Here is a 21,926-nt window from a genome sequence, read left to right on the forward strand (position 1 = left end):
CACACACTTGGCCATGCTTTCTCCTAACAGCCTCGTTCTCCCCCTTCAGATTATCTCCTCCTGTATAATCTAGCCCATATGTTGTTTTCCAAGACCTTTTGTGCCTGTGCTGTTTGGCAGTCAATGACTGACTGGGGTGAGACATAGAAGACAGTGCTTGCATCACGCATAATCAGAAACATTGATAGATAAATCTGTTAAAGGCCTTAACCAACATATGCAGGAGGAGCATAAACCTACATTTCAAGAAGTTCTTGATTATTCCGCATCTTCTAAATGTTTGGCAACGTGGACAGATTTCTTCTTAGGGGCTGCATTTGAGTTTGATGGCAACACCTAAGTCACAGCAGGGGCAAGTGTGAGGAAGGCAACTTGGTGAGCAGACACATCATGGTGGCTACACCAGCCCATCGCCCCCCAGACCACTGACAGGCAGGACAGAGTTCTGGATGCCAAGAGTCTTTCGCCAGCACTTGCTTTTGACCTTTATTCTGCAACCAGCATCACCTACTGAGGGAGGGAGGTTACACATCCTGCTTTTTACCACCCTCCTTTAGCCCCTTTCTTCTTCTTCTGCTGCTGTTTCTTCTTGGTGGCCGGGGCACCAGCGGGTTTTTGGTGCCTGGGAGGGATGACGTTACTTGTGGCCGACACAGCTGCAGCGCTGCCGGGCCGAGGGGAGGTAGGTGGGCTGCTGGCAGTCCTACTGGCATCCCTGCAGGGAAGATGAGAGAAAGAGATATCACGTGGGTTGACAGCCACCTGCAAGATATGGCACTACTGCAGGAAACTGACAGCAAAAAACAGCAGCTGCCCCATAAGATAGCATTAGGTAGCACTATATATGGGAGGGCACTCATGCAAGGAGATCTTAAATAAGCTTCAACATATATAGAAGGGCTGATGGATGATGGGAACATGTCTCAAAGGGCAAGCAATCACCTTCTAACTGATGTTCACTAGATAGTGTAAGTCCTCAACAACGAAAGCAAGGCTAACTTTTGAACAGATGCGTGACAGCTCATGCAACACGTGAGAAGCCTTTCAGGCCCCCACGCTTACGCAGTGCAAACCCAACATCCTTTCTCTCCCCTTAACCACAAAGGCATCTTTGTGCCAGCTCCCCTTGCAAGCACTGCTCAAGCCAACAGTACCACAAAAGGCTTTTCATGCTTCTGTTTTGAGACAGCTGTCTAAAGAGAAACTATCAGAGAGCACTGGCAATTCCCTGCGTTGCTATTATTTTAGAAGCACTTCCTTCTCTCAGATGCTAGTAAGTCACCATCTTGCTGTCAGGCCTCATACACAATGGTAAACGCTGATTCGAGCTCAAATAATCAGCGTCAACTTAAAAGGAAGTATAGTGTTTTCCCAAATCATGGCTAATGGTTCTCCAGCCACCAAAAGACTTGAAAGCAAATAGCTCGAGAGAAAGCATGCAAAATTCATCTCATCATCAAAGCTAAGAAAAGCACATTAAAAAAGATTATGAGAATTTTATTTGCACCTTGGCACCTTCAAGCATGCCTATCATATAATTTTGGTTTTCAGCGACCTATAGGCATCTTCGGGAAGAGCAGCTGGTAGAAGGTTCAAGTGGCAAAGCACAGTTTCACTTGTGCTACCCACAGTTGGTGTGGTGACAGAGCCACAGAAAAGCAGCACAAACCCAGCCCTCCCAGCCACCCAGGAGTGATTCCCCACACCAAGCCCTGCAAAATGGGTACTTACAGTTCAGAGGAGCCAGCTGTCGTTGAACCCTGAGTCCCCTTGCCAACCTGATCCTTCTTCTTGCCCTTCTTCCGTCCACGATAGTAGGAACGCTCTCGCATTGGAAGCCACCGCTCAGGGTCGGGAGTCACCTTGGGGTCGTAGTTCTTAGGCAGCTTTCCTGCAGAACATCCAGTGCCAGGAAATGAGATTGGGGTCAACACACTAGAGAGGCATCATCAAGGGATACGCATGGATGTCTGTAGCCAAGAAGCGCAAAGAGCCCAGCAACCCACATCATCCTATTGGGGTGTTGCTCTCACTTCTGTGGAAAAATGACCCATCCAAAGAAGCTATCGTGAAGATCTGGGTTCACAGGGACCCAGTCCCAGCAAAGGGCTCCAGCTTCTGGGGAGCTGAAGGCTGGCTATTTGAAGAAACAATCTGGCGAGCTCTCTGGAGCTGTGCCGTGTCAATAGCTAGGAAATGTAACTTACCCTTCTTTTTTTTCTTCTTCTTCTTCACATCCCCTTGTCTGAAAAGCAAGAAGGGAAACAGCCACTGTGACACAGCACAGACACAGCAGACAAGTCAACTAAAAACTAGCTCTAGAAGAAGCTAAACCATTCCCATCTCTCTCAAAAACTTGATCTGCTGTTACCTGAAGCTCCTTGCAGTTAACAACAGCCCCCCTTTCCACCAGCCTGCCTTCTACAGCAATGTGCCCACCACACCAGGTGTGGTTCTCATGCCACCCCAAAGAATGACTGCACCAGAGCTACAGCTTTACCCTTGCTCCTTCTGCTGGTTGTCTCCAGTGAGCTTCCCAGCTTTCTTCCGAACATAGGTTGCTCCATGGGAGTTCTCCAGCGCATCAACATCTACTTTCAGCGACATGGTGTCCGAGGAAGGCAAGTGTTTGCTAAGACTGCAAGGGAAGAGTTCAGGGATGCAAACTGGCAAGCAAAAAGATAAACACCCAGGTTTGTCCAGATAGCAACGGGCAACTTCAGCTTAAACAAATTCAGCCTGTTAACAATGCAGACACCAGCCAGGCCTACAGGGTTAGTTCCGGCTCTCTCACCAGCTTCCTACACAAGCTGGGATGAGCTGCTTAATCGCCATCTGCCTCATTTTTCCCTTCTTTGATATGGGGACAGAAGCAGCAACTTCCCCTGAAAGCTGCTCAGGGTGGCAAAAGCAGTATGTGAACCTGCTGGTTTGGGTCAGTGAGAGCTTAGCCGTATTTTATTGGGCACAATCCTGCATCACTACCACAGGTTTAAGATATCAACAGAAAAGATGGAGGAGCTCCTATTTTCGGTTCCACCTAGTCTTAAGTTATCAATTCTCAGAGAGGAGGAGGCCAAAGACAAAAGGGTCCTGGGATCCCGCAGTAATCAAACCAATTAGGGAAATAATGTAGCTCCAGACAACTTCACCTGGATATGCAGCTGCTCTGGAGATGTTCCTTGCCTTTCTTCAGGCAAGAGTGGGTCTGAATTCCCCACACAGCTGAAATCCAAGGGAGCAATGCCCAAACACCTCTTTCTTTGCTCTGATACCAGCATCAAAAGGATACACTTTAGCTTTTTCGGGGTCCACCAGGGAGTAGGCAGAGATGAGCTGTGCCAGAGTATGCACATCTTTTGGGTTTTGCCTTTGTAGGTAAAAGAAAGAAAAGGACGAAGTTACCAAGGTACACACTCATCCCAAAGACTGGTATCACCACGCAGTGCTTGCTGCTGCAGCACAGCTGCTATCTGTGGGGACAAGCATGTCAGCCTGTGGTCTCCTCCAGAGCACATCACCAAACATCACTGGTGTGGACAAAGGGAGGTGCAGACATCTCCACAGTATCAGGAAGCAGGCAATGAAAGATGAAAATCCTCAGATCCCAGTAGCAAAGACAAGTTAACAGTCCCCCCAAAAAATCCCATCAAGTGCATAATAAAAACTAAAACCTAAACATCCATGGTTTATACAGCATTAAAAAACTGATGCATCCCAGTCCCCAAAGCAACCTTCACTGCACACAAGAGGCCTCTGGGACATGTCAACCAGGTTTGCAAGTGAACATCAGCTATAGATCAAATGAATGATCCCCCCTCCTTCCAAAATATGGCTTTGCATTGGAGCCCCTGTGCAAAAGCAACTCTAAAGGAGGGCTACCAGTCAACCAACACTGTCAGGCACTGCCTGGCACCAGCCAGCTTGCAGAGGTCTCTGGGTGGAGACCTTCTGTTCAGCAACCGCCCAACTCACTTCCAGAGCTCCTCCAAGTCGCTGATTGCTTCCTTCTTCCTGCCATGCTTTAGTTTGAAGTTGGCAGCTTCCCTTATCAGCGACAAATGGACAGGAGACTTTGGCTGAAAGACACAGCAGCCATAGTTAGTTCCTCATTATCACAGGATGGAGCCCAGCTCTAGCGGGCTTTAACACCCCTGAGACCTGGCCAAGGAGAACTGAGTTGGCACCCTGCCATGCAGAAAGTAGACTACCTTTGCGCTCTACGATGTGAATCAGAACTGCATGGGACAAGGCAGCTTGCTGCTCCACAATGTTTTCTCATCAGAGAGAAGGCCTAATTGCTCCATTTGGGGACCCATTGCCTCCTAATCTGACAGGAGCTGCCGCTCCCTGTTTGCAACACATCTAAAATAATGAAACAGTGATAAAACGAACACTCACAAAACAGGAGCTCACAGATCTCCAAAACCCCAACTGGATGAGCTGCTGGGGCTGTGCATCAATGGGAAAAGCTGAGTTGGACTAGCTAGAAAAGACTGGGAAAAAGCCTTGCGCATTAGCTCCTCTGGTCTGACTTACCTGGAATTGCTGATACCACTGGATAGCCTGTGTGAAGACCTCGATTGCACTGTCAATGTCCTCTTCGTGACTGTACATTGTCACCAATGCAGACACCTGCAAACATTCAAGAGCAGCTTATAGCAGATCCTCACAAAACCTGTCTATAGGCAGAGTCAGCAGTTAAATGACAGTATTTCCTAAAAGCAGCCTTAATGTGAGCTTTCTGCTCTGTCCCTAAAAACTAGCTGTGGTAACAGGCAGGATATCCAGGCAAGACCTTCCTACACAGGTCTCTCCCAAAGAAATGTCCCCACCAATCTTTCTCCTACGGTACAAGCTTAAGACTGCATTCACAGAAAGAACCTTCTTGTCTTGGCACTTTCTTTGCTTGCCACTGGACAGTTTCATTAGAAACCCTCTTTCTTCCCCCATTCTCTATCCCAAGAGCCATGAACAAAAAACACAGCACTGAAGAGATGACAGAAACACCATCTGCTTGACTACACCCAAGTCATAACTAGAAGTGACCCAGGGCAAGGAGCTGGTATTGCTGCCTGCCCCTGTAAATTACTTTGATCATTCGCACTTGCAATTGGAACAGACCTACAACTGTCAGCCGCTGCTCAAGATGCTTACGCTGTACACTTGAGCATTTTCAAGGTCATCAAGCTTTTCCGAATACCAGATGTGGACATGCGTGCAGACCAGGGTGATGCTGTGGGGATGGAACATGACACTTTCTCCCTAATGCCTGTTGTCCTAAAGCTGCTTCAAAAAATTCCCAACAGTACATACCAGGGAAGCAGCTGCTCCAGTCATGCCATGCAAGTAAATCCAGGCAACATGCAGGTCTGAGGGATTACAAGAATGTGGGAACATAGGCAGAGAGCATCTCTGCTGACAGGCAGAGTACTTCTGTGGCTAAGTTCAGGCCACCTGATGCAAGTTATAATCCCACCTTTGTCCAAGACAAGGAAGATGGGCTCAAATTCCCTGCAGACACTCAGGTCAAGTGAAAACCACAGGGAAGAGGCAACAGGGAGCAGGCAGTACAAAACTGTTCTACAAGGGAAAAACCTCACACAGTTCAGACTGAGTTTTGCTTACCATACCAGGCTTGTGCCGCAGTTCTTCTATGCTCCTCAGGATCATGCATGCTTTCGTGACACTGCCTAGAGGAGACACAGGGAGGAACGTGCTCTGAGTGGCACGGTAACACTTCACCCTGCCTGTGAACTTCCAGCCAAAGGTAAACAATGGGGACATAACGATCCCCTTCTCAGAATATCTCCCCCATTTCCGGGAATAAAGGACAGGCTTCCACACAAAGAACCTTTCTGTCCTTGCCACATCCTGCAAGAGTTCAGGAGCAAGCTCTTGCAAGCAGGGTCTTCTCTTCCAGGAGCAACTCTGCGCTGCTCAACCGTATACAGGAATGGTAGCATCAGGGAGCCCCACGCTGCTCCCAAGACCCTCCTGCTCCAGAACAGATTCAGCCCTATTATTCACAAAGACTGCAGGCATCTCTGCCAGGGATCTGTGGAACCTGGACATCCAGACATTAAGCTATGAGCTCTACCCTGCCACAGCCAAATATATAGAATACCCAGCTGAAAGTCTCTCTGCTCTGCACCCCTGTCACAACAGCGACTGCAGAAAAGGTTGCCTTAAAGCCTGTTTTTCTCACCCCTTGTACCATTATCATGTGCAGACACTTCCCAATAAAGGAGGACACTGGATACCTTGAGCAATTTTTAGCTGGGCCATCGTCAGCTTGATCTCAGCTGCATTGGCAGGGTGCTGGTCTGCAAAATCCTGAGAGTCAGAGGAAAGAACAATTCAACATGTGTATGGGCACCAGGCTGCTGCTCTGGTGAATCATATCTCATGCTCAGTCACAGCAAGCTGGCAAGAGCCAAAGGAAGCTTTCCAGCACAGGCAGGCTTCAGCATACAGCAGAGGCGGGCCCCAAACTGTGCCAGTGGCCCATCATCCTTCCAGATTTCCGTTCCAGGCCGCTCACTCCCTCCCAAAAGGAGGCCGTTGCAAGCTGCTTGCAAGCAGAGCAAGAGCCCACTGCTTACCCTAGAAGTCTACTACAGCTTCCTAAGCATAAAAATCAGAGGTGCAAGGGAACTATTTCCCTTTAAAAGCGACATTGTTCAGTTGGGTGTAAATGCTTTCCAGCAGCATTAAACCAAACCAAAATAAGCACAGTCAGATACCCCTGGAAATTTAAACCAGACAAAACAAGCTAAGCACACAAAATAAGCACACAAGAACACAAAGCACAAGTTTAAATGGAGCTTGGCCAAAGGAGTACTTTCTCTTAACCTACCTGCAGAAGCCCTACAGCCTTCGCATGCTGCTTCTCGCGACACAGTTGGGCTGCCTGGATAAGCACAGGGAGCAGATGCTCAGGGCTCTGTGACTGCAGGCTTGCTGACAGCTTGCGGCACTGATCTGCCTGAGGAATGGGAAGAGAGAATACACTTTTCTCAACCTCTGGAAACACCTAACGCAGGGCTAATATACCTGTTGCATCTAAGAAGATATGCTAGTGATGGCTTCCCTGAAATGGGTATACAGAACCAAGGAACAAGTCCTCTTAGTAGCACTTCATATGCATCTAAGAACCCCACTGCCTCCTAGTCATCTCCACGCCATCTTCCCTACAGCAACACTCAAGTCACTACACAACTGGCTGTCTGTTCTTTTAGGAATTTTTTTTTTTTCTCCTCACTTATGTGCCCAAACTAAGTGGTCTATCTTCTGACACAGAACAGCCGCATATTCATTTTTGCCTAGTCAAACTCCGGTGGAGAGTGCCAAATCGCTAGCTACTTACTGCAGATCAGTTTCCCCTACCTGGTTAGTGTACATTGCCAGCAAAGCTTTGTTGAATTCAATCGCCTGGAGCTGTTTCTTGGAGAGTTTATGCTCAACACCTTCTGCATTGGTCAGCTTCACCTTTTTCTTTGAGTCAAAGACATTTTGGTCCTGGAGAAATCACACATCATAAGAAGATTTCACTATAGTCCTTGAAGAAGAAAAGGTCTCTGGATCTGCAATTTAACTACTGTTTAGGAAAAAGTCTTTCCTGATTATCCCCCTTCTCTCCACAGAAGCAGAGAAGCAGGCTGAGTAACCACCAGGAAGGGCCACATTGAAAGTGGCAAGGTAATTCTATACCTTGTTAATTGTGATGATGTTATTTGCAATGACAGCAAGCAGTCCTACATCTGTTGGCCTGCAGATAAGAAAAGCAGAAAGCACATCGTTATTAAACAGTGGTCTCTCTACAAGTGGAAGACTGAGCATTTGTTTTAGAAAAGCCCTTACTTCAACTTGATTATTTGATTGTAGAGCTGTAGGGCGTCCTCTGTACGACCCTGCAGTTGCATGATATAAGCCATCTGACCATGAATAATGGCCAGTTCAGCCTCAACGTCTTCCTCCGTCACATCCTGAAGGAAAATCAAGGCAAAAAGAAAAAAGCTGCCGTCTCACCTCTCTTCCCCTGGCTTCAGCATTCTGTTGGCAAAAGTCTATGAGCTCTCTTGGGCAGTATTAGCAGCAAAGTACCCCAGCCACTACAGGTGAAGGTTGTAGGCACAGCACAAATACAAGCATATCTGGGTTAAACCAGGAGAAAAGAAAGATTCACCTGCTCTTGCAAGAATCTGAAGACACCCTTAACTTGAGCACTGAATCTGCCCTTCTGCTTGAACCGACGACAGTGATTACAAATTTCCTACGTTTCCCAACACCCCCTCAGTGTATTCATCCATAGCATGAGTGGGTCAGAGGGAGGTTTCAGACAACCCGTGCCCATCCTGCCTGCACCAGCATAGGCAACTCTGCAAGGAGCACAGCAGCAGCCTGCAGTGTTAGCTACACTTCTGCAACAACCATGATTGCTGCCCCCGCCTCAGAAGCGGGTACCAGCAGCAGTGGCAAGTCTTGCTGGCTAATGGTGCACAGCAGCTTTGGCTATCCGCTGGCTATCTGCGGTACACTTTATCACCGCACTCTCGTTCATGCTGGTGCAAAGCGAAGACTTTCCAGAACAACATCAAGAACTTACAGAGTCTTCTGATAGCGACTGGCGGCACAGCTCTAGAAGGAAAAACAAATGGAAGGACACAGTTTAGAAGGCTTTAGGGGAAAAACACAGCCTAGAAGCATGGGGGAACATAGACTTTCTTCATGTATCCCTGAAACTTCTGCAGAATTACAAGGGCACATCAGACTACAAGTCTGGTGATGGATGGGACTGAGCATGAGGGAGACACCTAGATGATGCAGAAGAAACATCAAATGCACAGGAGATACTGTCCTTCACAAAGCTGCCTTCTGAGAGCAGAGTCACACACTCTTTTCTCTCCTGAACAAATTTCCGTAAACCTAGCTCCTGATCCTTTCCATAGGGATCACTCAGCTGCAACTGCTCACCATCTTGGGAGTTATTTTAAGTGCTGCAAGCCTGCAATATTCAGATTACACCGCCCTTTATGGGGCAGCAATTCCATCAATTTTCAGTACAGGTGCCAGTCACTTCTTAGCTTTCTCATATACCACACCAGAACATCACTTGTTTTGCTCTCCAAAGGACTGCTATCACAGCACATAGGTTCAAATAAATCATGCTCAATACATCAGTTGTATGGGAGAGCTGCTATTCTACCACCAAAATTGGGACAGAACTGACCTATTTATCTGCAAGAGCAATTAGATCAGAAAGAAACTAATTCTTCCTAATTCTCTCCCCCAGCCTTTTTTTTTTTTTTTTTTTTAAACACACACAAAATCCCCTTCCACCCCATAGAAAAAAATCCTCTTCACAAAAAAAGCTCATTTACTGGCTCATACTAATTTCATACCTAATTCAGTCCATGAAGTATTTTTAATTTTTATAGTATGTGTTTCTATATATACATATACTAACAAAACCAGGAGTCAGAATAGATGAAACATCTCACGCTTATGAGAAGAGATTACACTCATGTCTATTTCCTACTTCGAAAAACTGCTCAAAGGCATTGAACAGCAATCAGGGGGCTGTAAGAGAGCCAGGAGATGGTACATGCCGCATGGCTCTGGAAAAGAGCTGCAGAGGAATGCTTCTACAAAACACCAGTTCTGTCAGGAACTATCTGGAAACTTACAACAAATTCTGCTGTGGGTCAGTTTTTAAATTTTCAAAACCTCTTTCTCTCTGATTAAGCCTGTCTATTGAGCCAAGTAACTACTCCTATCACACAAAGCTTCCCTCTCACCTCACCATGGTTTTACCTTCTGCTTTCTGTAGTTTTTTCATTGCTTCATTCAACTTTCCTTGCCCAATCAATGCACATGCACTGTTATAACACAGCTCGTAGGTAGCTTCTCGAAGGCCCAAATCCTCCTAGCATGAAAAGCAAACGTAACACTGCATAAACACCAAGTGATCTATACAGATTTGACAGGCGACAGATACAAACTATAGTTTTCATGTACATTCAAACTATTCCTTGCAAAATAAATTTAAAGGCAATTTTAAAAGGGCACACACCTGGCAAATAAGTCACAGTGCGAAGGATCTTCCCTCACACTGCACAACAAAGCCAAAGGCAACTGACAAGGCGGCAACTAAACTCCAGCCTGAACTTGGGGACTACTTAGGCTGCTGGAAGAGGGCAGGTAAGAACCGCTACTCTAGAGAACTAGAAAGTGGATCCACAGTGCTGAATAGAAAGCTGAGCATGCTGTGCACACCTCCAAGGACAAAGATTTCTGAAAAAAATGAGAACATTGCAATCTGCACTGCTCATTAACAAAAATATTCCCAAGCATGGCTGGGTGATCCAGGCAGTTTTACCCTGGGCAAGAGGGTAATGAGACAGAGGAAAGTGCTAGTCACCACAGGTGTTCTGTCTAATGCAGGCTCAAGAGAGAGGTACTTCTTACTCTGCTGTGACATCTACTAATACGAGTCTCGTAGAGATCAAAGATGAAGTATAACTCTTCATCCCTCAGAGCAATAACATTATTTAGTCCTCCATACAGGGGAAACCACTAGGTGATCTTCAATACACTCAGAAGTCATTAAGAGACAGGAACACATTTCTGTCCTGTTAGACATCTATGATTCCATACCCTTTACTCCTTGGCTCTTACTCTTACACACATACACGCACACTCTTACTTACTGGCATCACCTTCTCCCATGTGCTTTGTGCTGCCACAACAGCAGAGAGGTTGGTTTTTCTCTCTTCCTCATACTCATCCTGGGAGTTGCGGATAAGATCCCTGTACGCAGCCAGACAATCGTCGTAACGCTCCAACCTGTACAACTGAGAAGGGGAAGGGATTAGCCTTCAGAATAGTATTTCCCTGTGTATGCTAGTAACTACAGCCTCCTTCCTCCCTCCCCATGGACTGGCAGCAGCAGAGCATCACATGTTTTAAGCTGAACATTACTAACGTTTGCATCTACCTTTAAGGGCAAACTCTATAGATTGCATTTGCAAGGACTCAAGCAATGACACCAGATACCTGCACACAAACAGCACAGTTCTTACTCCTAAAACAGCTTCTTTAAAAGCAGCAGTTTACACAGTTTTGTCCTCAAACAGCCTTTTTCCAGATTAGGTCACCTCTCAGAGAGATTAAATGAGGGGGCTTTCATGCAGCTGAGAGAAAACAGCCAATTCTTCACAAAACTGTTCTGATCAACCAGGGAGAAACCAGAGAAGAAACACAAGTTCTTTTCTGTTTCGCTTCTAACACCTCAGATACCTGTCCAGGAACGGTTTGCGGGACCTGACATCTAATGCAAGCAGATGGCTCAACCACAAATAAACTTCATGGCTCTCTTCCCTCCTCCATCCCCTCAGCCAGATGGCTCTTATCAGGCCAGACCCAGGAAGGGAGAGGGAGTCACAAATGTATTGCTTTTGTTCAGTGGCAATAAGATGATCACTCTGCCTCCAGCAAGAGGTGACTGAAGCTCCTCAGAAGTTGGAGCAGTTGGGAACTGCACCTCTCCTTAGCTTCAAGACAGAGAAGGAAATTTTGTCCCCATACTTGCCCCACATTAGAGGAAGGACAAGGCATCCAGCATATGAAACTCCCACCAGGAAGAAAAGCTTGTAATTACCACTTGTCCATAAAGCTCCTTCAGTTTGTCTGTCTGCTGACTGGCACTCTGAATGGTCTTGAGAGCATTTTCAATACGATTCAACCTGTATTCACAGTAGGCCTTCTCAAAGGCAATAATGTCACTGCAAGGACAAGACAAAGGCTGAGAGCAGGCACTGCAGTCTTCATTCAACACCATTCATCCACCTGAACACGCTTGTTTAAGCAGCCCTAATTAATCACAGACTGCTACATTCCCAAAGAGCCAAACACCAGAGGTGAGCACCTGATCCCAGATTACTGAATTATGAATCTGTTGAGCGCTGAAAATATCTTAAACCTACTTTGTGTTTAACAGAGAAGGAATATCAAAATCTCACCTAAAAAGAGGTTCCTTTTTTCTGGTGTTTCCAGACACATGGCATTTCAAATCCCTGCCCCCCGCCTCCTACTGATTATGTGAATCAAATGCTTAAAGGTAAAAACAATAGCAAACTTCATGTGACTCCTTCTTAAGGAGAAGGCATATCATTATAGCAAAAGATTGTTAGTGCAAACTTTCAAAGACAGTCGACTCACACAGAGAGAGAAAGGAAATGGTATAAAACACAGTCCCTCTTACAGTCTGATACTAAGCCAACGGTAACATTAACCTATTTTGAAATATCAGCGCAGCAGAACTTCAGCAAAAGGTTTGCTGATGCTGACATAAAATTGGCTTCAAAGCAAGCTCACACCAGCAGGGAAGCATTATCAACAAGCAGAGTCTTGAACACTATGTTCCACCTACCCCCTGGGTTACCACTTAAGCCAAAGGAAAATTGATCCGTGATTCCCTTAGTTCAACACTGGTACCACTTGTCACCAGCTATTTCTCTGTCTATTTAAAATTATCTCAGTCCAGCTGAGTATTAGGGGAGTCTGAAAACAAGCGAATGGCATTAAGAATTAAAGCAAAGCAGTGGGCCAGCCTCAGTGCAGGACAGGACAATTCCAAGGTAGAGCAAAAACCACCACTTTCCCTGCTCCGCAGGATAGAGACAGACGCACAGTAAGGCCAAGCTAAAGAAATTATAGGGAGAACTCTGAAGACAGTTGAATTTAAAGAAACTACTCTTCCTCCTCACCATATACTTAAAAAACAAGCTAAAAAACTTAAATTAAACCCCTCTGTCCCAGGAAAGAAGGAATTTGTGAATAAGGGAATAATATTTTATTCAGATGTGAACATAAACGAGGGTATGTTTCATCGCACTGATACTACAACACACTTTTCCAGGAAGTTCCTTACAAGAGCAGTATCTGAAATACAAAAATTTTGTTGCCAGGCAGTTCTTGAGTAGCAATTTTCATCCTAGTTGTTGCCCAAATATCATCTTTATTAGGAAGAAAATTAGAGTCTGCTTAATGACACAAATGGGACAAACACAAGTTGTCTCCAAGGTCCTGATTTTGAGAACATGCACAAAGGGCTTGCACCACCCCAAAAGCTGAAGCAGTACCTTCAGGCTGGCAAAGAAAAAGACCGCAAGGAGCTGTATGATAAGACCGCCAAGCAAAGCTAACAGCTCGCTGACACCGGCAAGGGCTTCTCTCTCCTCTCTTCACTGCCCATGAAATCTGTCGTCTTCCCTTGTACCAGCTATGGTGCTCAACCACGTCAACAAGCAGAATCAGCTCATAAAGGTGGCTGAAAACTAGATTAGGGACAATCCCTTCAACAGTAACAGCAAGATGTTAGACTGTCTCACACTCATCCAGACCACCTCTAACACCCAGAATAAATGAGTGTTTCACTGAGAAGACCAATCCCAATGGCTCCGAGCATCTCCTGCTCTTTATTTTGTTGCCTATTAGTCCCCTCCACTGAAGCTGCAGCAGCTTCTCAAGGACTTGTGGTTTCATATTTTGTAGAGTACAGCCAAGACACAACTCACCTGGTTAACACTTTAGTGTGGGTGTTGATTACGCCGAGGGCTTCCTTGAAGTTCCCGTTCTGGATAAGACACACTACTTTACACTGAAGTGCAGTCACATCGTCCTTGCTGATCTGCAGTACTGGAGGAGAAATCAGTTTCAACACAACGATTTAACTCATCATCAGACACGCTAGGGCTTTGTAAGAGCCATATGTTGTTACAGTTGCAAAAACGCATCATAGAGAGCAGTCACATCAATTTAAAAGGGTCCTGGCACGGCTTGCTTTGGCTCAGATCATGAAACAAATCCTGTCAGGATAAAAGAATCCAGTATAAATACTGAACTTACCCAAAGTGACTGCTGTGCTAACATGCCTGGAACAGAGCTGCACCAAAGGAGCTGTGCACACCTGGACAAACCTTTCATTGGCATTTCACTTCCAGGCAGAGAACACAGTGCCAAAACCTGATTGCCACGTAAAGCGTATACAGGAAGAAAAACATCTGATATAGAAGAACAGTATGGCTCTAGACAGGCAGTCACTTTATATGCTAATACCTTCTGCCAATAGAAAACAGTGCGGGAGAACTAGGAGAGAAAAATAGGTTTTGGTATTTAATTTTTTCACGTGATCCCAACTCTCAGATCTGCCGGGACAGGAGATGAGTCCCTACTCCCTACACAGAGCAAAGAGAGAACTTTTAGCCATAACGTGCCTTACGCTGCATCCCCTTTGGGATGCCAAACTATCAGAACAACACACGTCAATGCGGACCCTCACTCCCGAGTCCATTGGTCCATATGCACAGCCCCGGGGGAAAGGCCCTCCTTCTCCCACCGTCAGAACCGAAGGAAAACCCACGCGTAACTCCAAAGGCTTGGCCCACGCACAGCAAGGGCGACGTGATGCAACAGACGCATCAGACCGTGACGGTCCCGGTGCGGGAGCGGGCCCCAGGCGGCCGCCCCGCTCGCCTCTCCCCTGGCACGGTAAAACCCCCAGACGCGCGCCGGAGCGCCGCCGGGCGCCCTTTGCCCGCAGCCCTGCTCCCGCAGCCCGGTACGAAGCCTACAGACGGAAACCAGCCGTTCGCCACCCCAGCCGTGCCCCCGCCGCAGCGCCCCTGCACAAAACCAAGCCTGCCCGGGCAGAGACCACGGGGAGCGACGCCGGCCGGGAGTGATACGAGGCGGGGGGGGGGGGGGGGGGGGGGCTTCTCCTAGCGGCGTGCGGCCCCGCGGCGCGGCAGGGCCCGGCGCCGAAGCGGCGGTGGGGGCGGCACGCAGGCACGCAGGCACTCACTCACTCTTGTTAACGGACTTGAGCGCACGGGCGAAGTCGCCGTTCTGGCCGCAGCGGTTCACCTCGCTCCACAGCGCCGCCGCGGCCCCCGCGCCGCCCGCCGCCGCCGCCGCCATCTTGGAACCGGGAGGAGAAACACATCGGGGGGCGGGGCCGGCGGCTGCCCCGGAAGCGGAAGAGCCGCGCCCGCCGGCCGCCACGTCGCGAAGGGCCGGGCCGGGCCCCCTCCGCCAGCCCTCCCGCTCTTCCAAAGCCCCGGCCCCCTCACACCGCCTGCCCGCCTCGGCGCCTGGCCTCCTCACACCGCCACCGTCCGGCCTTCCCCCTAAAAAAGCGGCTGGCAGTAGGCAGGGGGGTGCACCTGCTGGGCTGGTGCGCCGTGATTTTCTTCATTACGCTGAAACTTTTTACGCCTGCACGCGACATTGCGAGATTAGTTTGATTTCTTGAAAAAATTGCGTGCAGCTGTAGCATCTTGGTTATTGCCAAATTACTCGGCTCCACTTCCCTTCCGATGTTCTGAGGAACTTTGTTGTTGTTGTTGTTGTTGTTAATATTTTACCCAACTTTTTTCCCCCTCTTGGAACAAACAAACAAAAAAAAAAAAAAAGAAAAAAAATCAACAGATAGGACCAAAGTGAGTGTGTGGGGAGGGGGCAGGGGGCGACTGCCCCCCCCCCCAAAAAAAAGGATTTTCCAGAATTCCCTTTACTTCTGCTAAAAGACTGCCATCAGTCATCAGTTTTCAACTTTCAGAAGCCTCATGAATGATTACAAATATTACAAAGGCTGGGTTTTTTTAATAAAAATTATAAATACATCAGAGGGTGAAGGTGGCTATCACTTTGCATACTAATACCAACATATCGGAATTTGGATTTCAAACACAAACTGAAGATAAACTGCAGGTGTGAGATACGACCAGCAAAGCCAGCTCAGTGCAACTAGAACAGCGCTGGATGATCGAGCCTCTTTTTACAGAGTAGTCCCAGGTAAACGACACAAATACTCACTCTGAAGGACTATTGAGTAATCTGGTGACATCTCTTCAACAGGAATGACAATCACATTGAAGAAAGAAAAAAAAAATTAATACTTTAAATAAAATACTCTTTTATTAGAGTATTTTTGATTAAGCATACAGAACTCGATTGCTATTTAGAATTTTTATCGTTCAAAGTTTTTCCCTCTAGAAGGATGGTAATGCTATCTCAGCACGTATTATATGGAAGGATCACACCTCTCAAGTGTCTAGCTCATAAATCAGAGCAATACTGCACGTTCTCAGTGTGCAAGCAAAAGAAGGTAACGCTGTGATGCAATTAACGCACAAAAAATGCACTGCCAGTACATACGTGGTCAACTCTATGGCCAGTGATCCAGAAAGTACCAGCACATTGAGAAGAAGGCTTAGCAGCACAGGAACGAAAAAGAAAACGCAGTTCCTGACCACAAAAAAGGAGTCGGTAACAGATTCAGAAGATTTGTACAAGTCCCAAGCGTTCTTCCTTCACAAGGACTGCAAAGGACTGCAAATTTAGCCACTGGTTTGGAAGATTTTCCGAAGCAGCCGTCGTGCTGGGGGCAGGGATGCAGAAGTCTCACTGAAAAAGGTGATGCAAGGAGTGATTCTACAGCCCTTACGCACCTCCGAACATCACCACCGCAGGCAGTCTGGTGAGGCACGCACTTGTGGCTGAAAGCACATCTGCTATAGACTGGCTTCTGCGCTAGGGTCTTGACACCTATTTGTTCCTCTACCAGCACGGATAAAATCGAGCTCTTATTTTACACACAGGACATTAACAAAGCAGTGCCTGTAGGTAGCCACACCCCTGCTGCCCCGACCTGCTGGCATCCGTTCCTTCAGCATATCCTGTAAGTGACTACCATTACTATCAGACTTCAAATATTCAAGCTTTATACTTTGTTTACATCTGCGCACAAATACTACAGCTAAGACCTGCAATTCTGTGCCTTTTCATACTGCTCCACTGTTAAGCAAAACCCAAGCAATTGTCAGCTTTTAATTATGCACAGTAAGTTTCCTAGACCTTTTTTTAAAGAATTGAACAAAAATATAGTTTAGAAGTATGTTTGGTCAAGTTTATCACTGCATGTGGTACAATCAAATCTGGTTAACTGGCACTCATCAACTATCTCGTGATGGAATGTCTAATGGCAGATTTATTTAAATGAAAAATCCAGACAATTGAGAGGTATGCAGAAAACTTGTCTTAAGTATTTGAAGCTACATGTGCAATCTTACAGAACACAAGCTACAGTTACAGACATAACATTAAATCTTATTAACCGATAGTGCATAAGAACTTAAAAACAGTCAGTGAAATCAGTTCAGCCAGTGACTTCCAAAAAAGTCATGCCTCAACTGCATTGGGGGAGGCGGGGGGGACAGGGACAGGGGAAATCATTCTTAGGCAAGTTTAACACAAAGTTTTAATCTACATTTGAAAAGCTGGTTTATTTTTTTTTATATATATATATACTATGTATAAAATAAATTAAAAAGGGGAAGGAGGAAATAGCTTTGTATATGCTTCAAATTAACACAGACCAGTAGTTCCGTAAATGAACATTTTACCATCTTTATGGTAAAAAGTTGACATAAAAGTTCAAAACCATACAATACTTATAAATAGAAAGAGTTCAAAAGATATTTTTTAAAAAAATGGAATTTAAACATCATTTTCCCTTCCCCTACAATACATTTCAGTTTCATATGTCATAGCATCAATACATTTACAGAGTATTTGAATGTCACATCCACGCAAGAATTTATAACAAAGCAGGTAAAAGTGCTAGCAGTATTAAAATTTAGGACTTCTCCCAAATAACTCTACCTGCTCCTCAGCCTTCTCCTGAAATGAAGGCTGTCAACATTCATCCCCCAGTTTGAGGTATGGGCAGAAGAAAAATCCGCAACTGGTACTCCCCGCCCCGCCTTGCCTCTGCTAAATTACAGCAACAATCTATTGATCTGGTAATTGACAATGGTGGCGCACAATCTTTTACGTCCATTCAGCTTGTATATAACTTAATCACTATATAAAAAAAAGTTATTTTGAAACATAGTATTAATGCTTAGCTTAAAAAAAAAAAAACCACCCAACTTTAAATCTTCTTTGAAACCATGTTTAAATGTTCTTGTTCCAGATTTAAAGCTTCACATAAACACCAGACAGAAGAATGACAATTTTAAACAAAGAGAGCACCTAAAAACATACCATAGGTAAAAATGAAATCAATCATCTCTCCACTTCATAAAAATGTAGAAACCCTGTCAGCAACAGTAGTACACTCAGAATGAACAAGGTGAAAAGGAGCATCTAGAATGCTCAAGAGGCTTGCTACGCTACTTCTCTTTATTGCCCATTCCCTCGTTTGTATGGATGGCCACTGCATGACAAGATGCCTGTGATAGTTCTCTTATCTTCCTTTCACCACTGCTGCCAGCTGAAGTCGTCATTGCTGCCAAAGACCAAGAAAAATCCTAGGATCGTGGCAAAGATGACTGTATTCCCCGTAAGAACAAGTGCACACGCGCCCCAGTAAATCTGCGAACAAGGGGAATTTAGTTAGACACATTTTGAACTGAATACTGACAAGACAAAAGGTAACGTCTTAATGTCACATTCTAGACAAAGTTCAGCAACAGCTCCATGACGCAAAAAAAAAGATACCAAATCATGGTATCTCATGATTTGTGGTTATGCCAAGAAGAGTGGGTTTACCCAAAATGACTCGACCCATTCACAGTTAGCCAAGCAGCACTGCAAGTTTCTTCTAGCCATGTTCAAAGCACTGGCTAGCAGGCACAGCTGTTTTGCTGTAACATCCAAAAATGGTAAAGTACAGCTAGGCAACAGCATCAAACACATCTGCAGCCCAGCTATACTTGCTAACCATGCTTTAAGACTTTTTTAAATAGACATTTAAGGGTGCAGCTCTTCAAAATGCCAGCAGATATCCCAGTAACAAAAAAGGAGATGAATGTTTTCCAAGGAGAGTAAGTGGACTACTCAAAGGGTGTGAGGCATTCAAACTGACCATCTGAGCTGTTCTTGCCCAAAGAGATTTTATGAAAGTGCACTCCATGTTTTTTGACTTAGGAGTGTTCTCTGAAATTCACACAAGCAAGGTCATCTTTTAAAGGATTTTAGCAAAAAGCCGCATACTGGGAAAGATGTAATGACAATGCGCAAGTTTAAAAAATAACACCACATATCATTTACAGTGAGTACAAAAATGCCTTGTTTATTCATGCTTCTTTAGCCCAACTATTCCACAAATTGCCTTCAAAGTATTCTATACACTTTCATATTTGGTTACTTGCCTGTTAAGTTTTCACACTATTTTCTATCTTGTTTTCTCTGCATTGCACATAGGCTGTTAGGATTTATTCCATGACCACGTGAAGCAATTGGCAATCACGACATTCTGCCATGCTTCCGTTTCTAGTATTAGTTTTTCTTGCCAAAAGAACTCTTATTCTGTTTCCACTACAAGCATCTTAAGCACATATTTATAAGAGTTGCTTAGTGCATGAGAGCTTTACCTTCAGTAAAAAAAACATAAAGAACAAAGTTTTCTAGCAAAAAAAAAAATCATAGATTGAAATATTACTAACCAGTCCTGCTCTTGCAAACACTATCGGTAGCCCAAATGCTGAGACAACAATGCCTGTCGTAAGAAATATTGCTAGCTCCTTGCAGGCATTACTTGTAGCATCTGTGTCATCTACTAATCTTCTTGCTATGCAGTACGGGATAGGAGAAAGGATGTAAAAAAACAGAACAAACAGTGGCCAGTACTGGCTGAAAAAGAAAGGAAAAGAAAAGTTAAAGTTACCTTGATTTACTTCCTGTTCTTCCCAAAATCAATGCAAGGCATTTTCCCCATCCAGCATCCACATTCGGGAAAGACAGACACAAGCCCAGAGAAAGCAAATCCTTCGCTTTGGAACAAGCTGACATTAATCCAACAGACCATGTTTGTGAGCGGCTTCAGCTGACCTCAACGGCAGCAGCAAAGAACTCACTAACGGGATATTCGTAAAGCAAGATTTCACTAAGCAAGCCTAAATCTAACGCCACCTCACAAGGTGAGCTTACCTCTTAAGTTTAACCTGTCAGCTTTACTTAAGAATTCTTAAGTTAAAAAGCAGAGATACCTTTGTAGAGCCCTCATGTCATTTTGCCCATAAGCTTTCAGTGCACAGACATGGAACAGAGTGCTGTTCTCAGCCAATACTCAGCTGCCATGGGCCACCGAGACTTTTTTTTTTTTTAAATCTGAACGCAACCAACAAAAACCTACAGAAATTACAGCATCATATTTGGCAACGTTTTCTTTTATTGCTTGCAGCTCGCCAGAGTAGATTTCTCGGACACACCAATGCAGCTGCACATTGTTTCAATAAAACTTTTCTGCAGCTTGAAGGGTGACTGCACGATGATCTGCTTCCTAAGGGTTTGTCACCAGCCCTGGTTTTATAACAAAAGCAAGCTGGCATAAGAAAGCTAGTCATATATGTAGAGAACTGCAATTCACAACCACTAACAGGACTATCAACAGGATATTTGATATTTATTTAACACTAAATAAGTCGATTTAAAAGATTTTCTGTAAAGTCAGCATTCACTTGCAAAGGGTGAAAGCCATAGGCCTAACTTGCTGAACTTTTGGTCTGCTACTTCGTATCTCCTGGAAACGAAGAGATAGGAATCAATGGACCGAAAGCCCAAACAGCAGCTGCAGTTATTCCAGAGGCTGCATTGCCAGGTGCAGTACACAGCCCCCGTAGTCACCGACAGCCCAGCTGCCACTAAGTAGCCAGAGAAAACGCAAACGCTTCCCCGATAACACACACTCGCTGTCTCCTTCAGGAGGTGCCACCTGCTCTCCAGCCACAGAGGGACACTGTTGGAGACACGTTAGGACAGTGCGTTCTGAAACAGTTTGCAGCCAGGCCCGGTAATTTAACGTTTGTTGCCTTCACTTTTATGGTGAATTAACTCCCGGATGGTCTTTTCTTCCATCCCAATCTTTTGAAGCCGAAAAACCCACCCAAAACCCCTCCCACACACAGAGGACTTATCAGTCCGTCATCCTGAAAGCCAAACTTTTCTGGAGTCACCGACATGCAGAAAGAAAGGAGGAAGAAGAGTGCACGTTACTTGTACTGAGGAAGGGCACATCCGAGCATCAAGAACATGAGTCCGACGGCTCCCCCAAAGGACAGGCTAATCAAGGCTGCAAGGAGAACACAAATCGACAACAGGTGAAGGGCTCGCCCGCTGTACAAACGCCGACCACCACCTTCAAGTAAGCGCGGCCGAGGCTCCGCCACAGCGAGAGCCCAGGCTGGGGCCAGGCGCCGCTTCCCCCCGCCCCGAGCCCGGGGCTGGCAGGGCGGGCAGCCCAGCTCCTCTTTGGAGGCGGCGGGCGGCTCAGGGCAGCCCCGGCGGAGCGGGGCTCGCGGGCTCCCGCGGCGGCTGCCGGCCCCTCCCGCCCCAGGAGGGCCGCACGGCCCCTTCCTCGCCCCTCCCTGCGAGAGCTGCCCCGCGCCCGCACGGCCCGGCGGGCCTCCCGCAAGGCCGCGGACCCACGGGCGGGGGCACACGGCCGGCCGCCCGCCCCGCCCCGCCCCGGCCGCGCCGGTGGGCCGCCGTTGCCAGGGCAACCGCTCCGCGCCCGCCCCCCGCGCACCTTTGATGCCGGCCATGGCGCCGCCCGTCCCGCGAGCCGCACAGGCGGAGGGGCGCGCGGCGGGAAGCGGAACTGGCGCCGCCCGGAGCCGCTTCCGGGAGTGGAGCGCGCAGGCGCCGAGCGCGCCCCGCCCGCTCCAGCCACATGACGCGCTCTACATGCTGCGCGCGTGAAGGCCCCACGGCGCCAGCTCCGCCCCCTTCCCGAAGCGCGGGAAGCTGCCGCGCCGCCACTCAGAACAAGCGCACGCTCTCCTGCGACCCACCGCTCCCTCGCCGCCCATTGGCCCTGATGGCTACTAGGGCGGGGCTTCAGGGCAGTGCCGCAGTGC

General features: G+C 46.7%; 2 protein-coding genes across 2 annotated transcripts; both read right to left on the reverse strand.

The window, feature by feature from the left end:
- Positions 1 to 458: 458 nt before the first annotated feature.
- SRP72 (signal recognition particle 72) lies at positions 459 to 15,033 on the reverse strand. Its single transcript, XM_075149523.1, has 19 exons — positions 14,871 to 15,033; positions 13,581 to 13,701; positions 11,663 to 11,786; positions 10,713 to 10,856; positions 9,817 to 9,928; positions 8,609 to 8,640; positions 7,864 to 7,988; positions 7,714 to 7,771; positions 7,390 to 7,521; positions 6,860 to 6,988; positions 6,264 to 6,336; positions 5,629 to 5,693; positions 4,540 to 4,635; positions 3,976 to 4,079; positions 3,293 to 3,370; positions 2,501 to 2,638; positions 2,208 to 2,245; positions 1,732 to 1,891; positions 459 to 715 (listed from the first exon to the last, which is right to left on the reverse strand). Exons 1-19 carry the CDS (start codon positions 14,980 to 14,982, stop codon positions 541 to 543), a joined length of 2,016 nt encoding a protein of 671 aa, XP_075005624.1. The 5' UTR covers positions 14,983 to 15,033; the 3' UTR covers positions 459 to 540.
- Positions 15,034 to 17,033: 2,000 nt separating this feature from the next.
- On the reverse strand, positions 17,034 to 21,828 carry LEPROTL1 (leptin receptor overlapping transcript like 1). The gene is made up of 4 exons (XM_075149528.1): positions 21,596 to 21,828; positions 21,064 to 21,139; positions 19,515 to 19,701; positions 17,034 to 18,441 (listed from the first exon to the last, which is right to left on the reverse strand). The coding sequence occupies exons 1-4, from the start codon at positions 21,609 to 21,611 to the stop codon at positions 18,325 to 18,327; spliced, it is 396 nt and encodes a 131-aa protein (XP_075005629.1). The 5' UTR covers positions 21,612 to 21,828; the 3' UTR covers positions 17,034 to 18,324.
- Between the last annotated feature and the right edge of the window lie 98 nt (positions 21,829 to 21,926).

This window comes from Calonectris borealis, chromosome 4, assembly GCF_964195595.1.
Source record: "Calonectris borealis chromosome 4, bCalBor7.hap1.2, whole genome shotgun sequence".
NCBI lineage: Eukaryota > Metazoa > Chordata > Aves > Procellariiformes > Procellariidae > Calonectris > Calonectris borealis.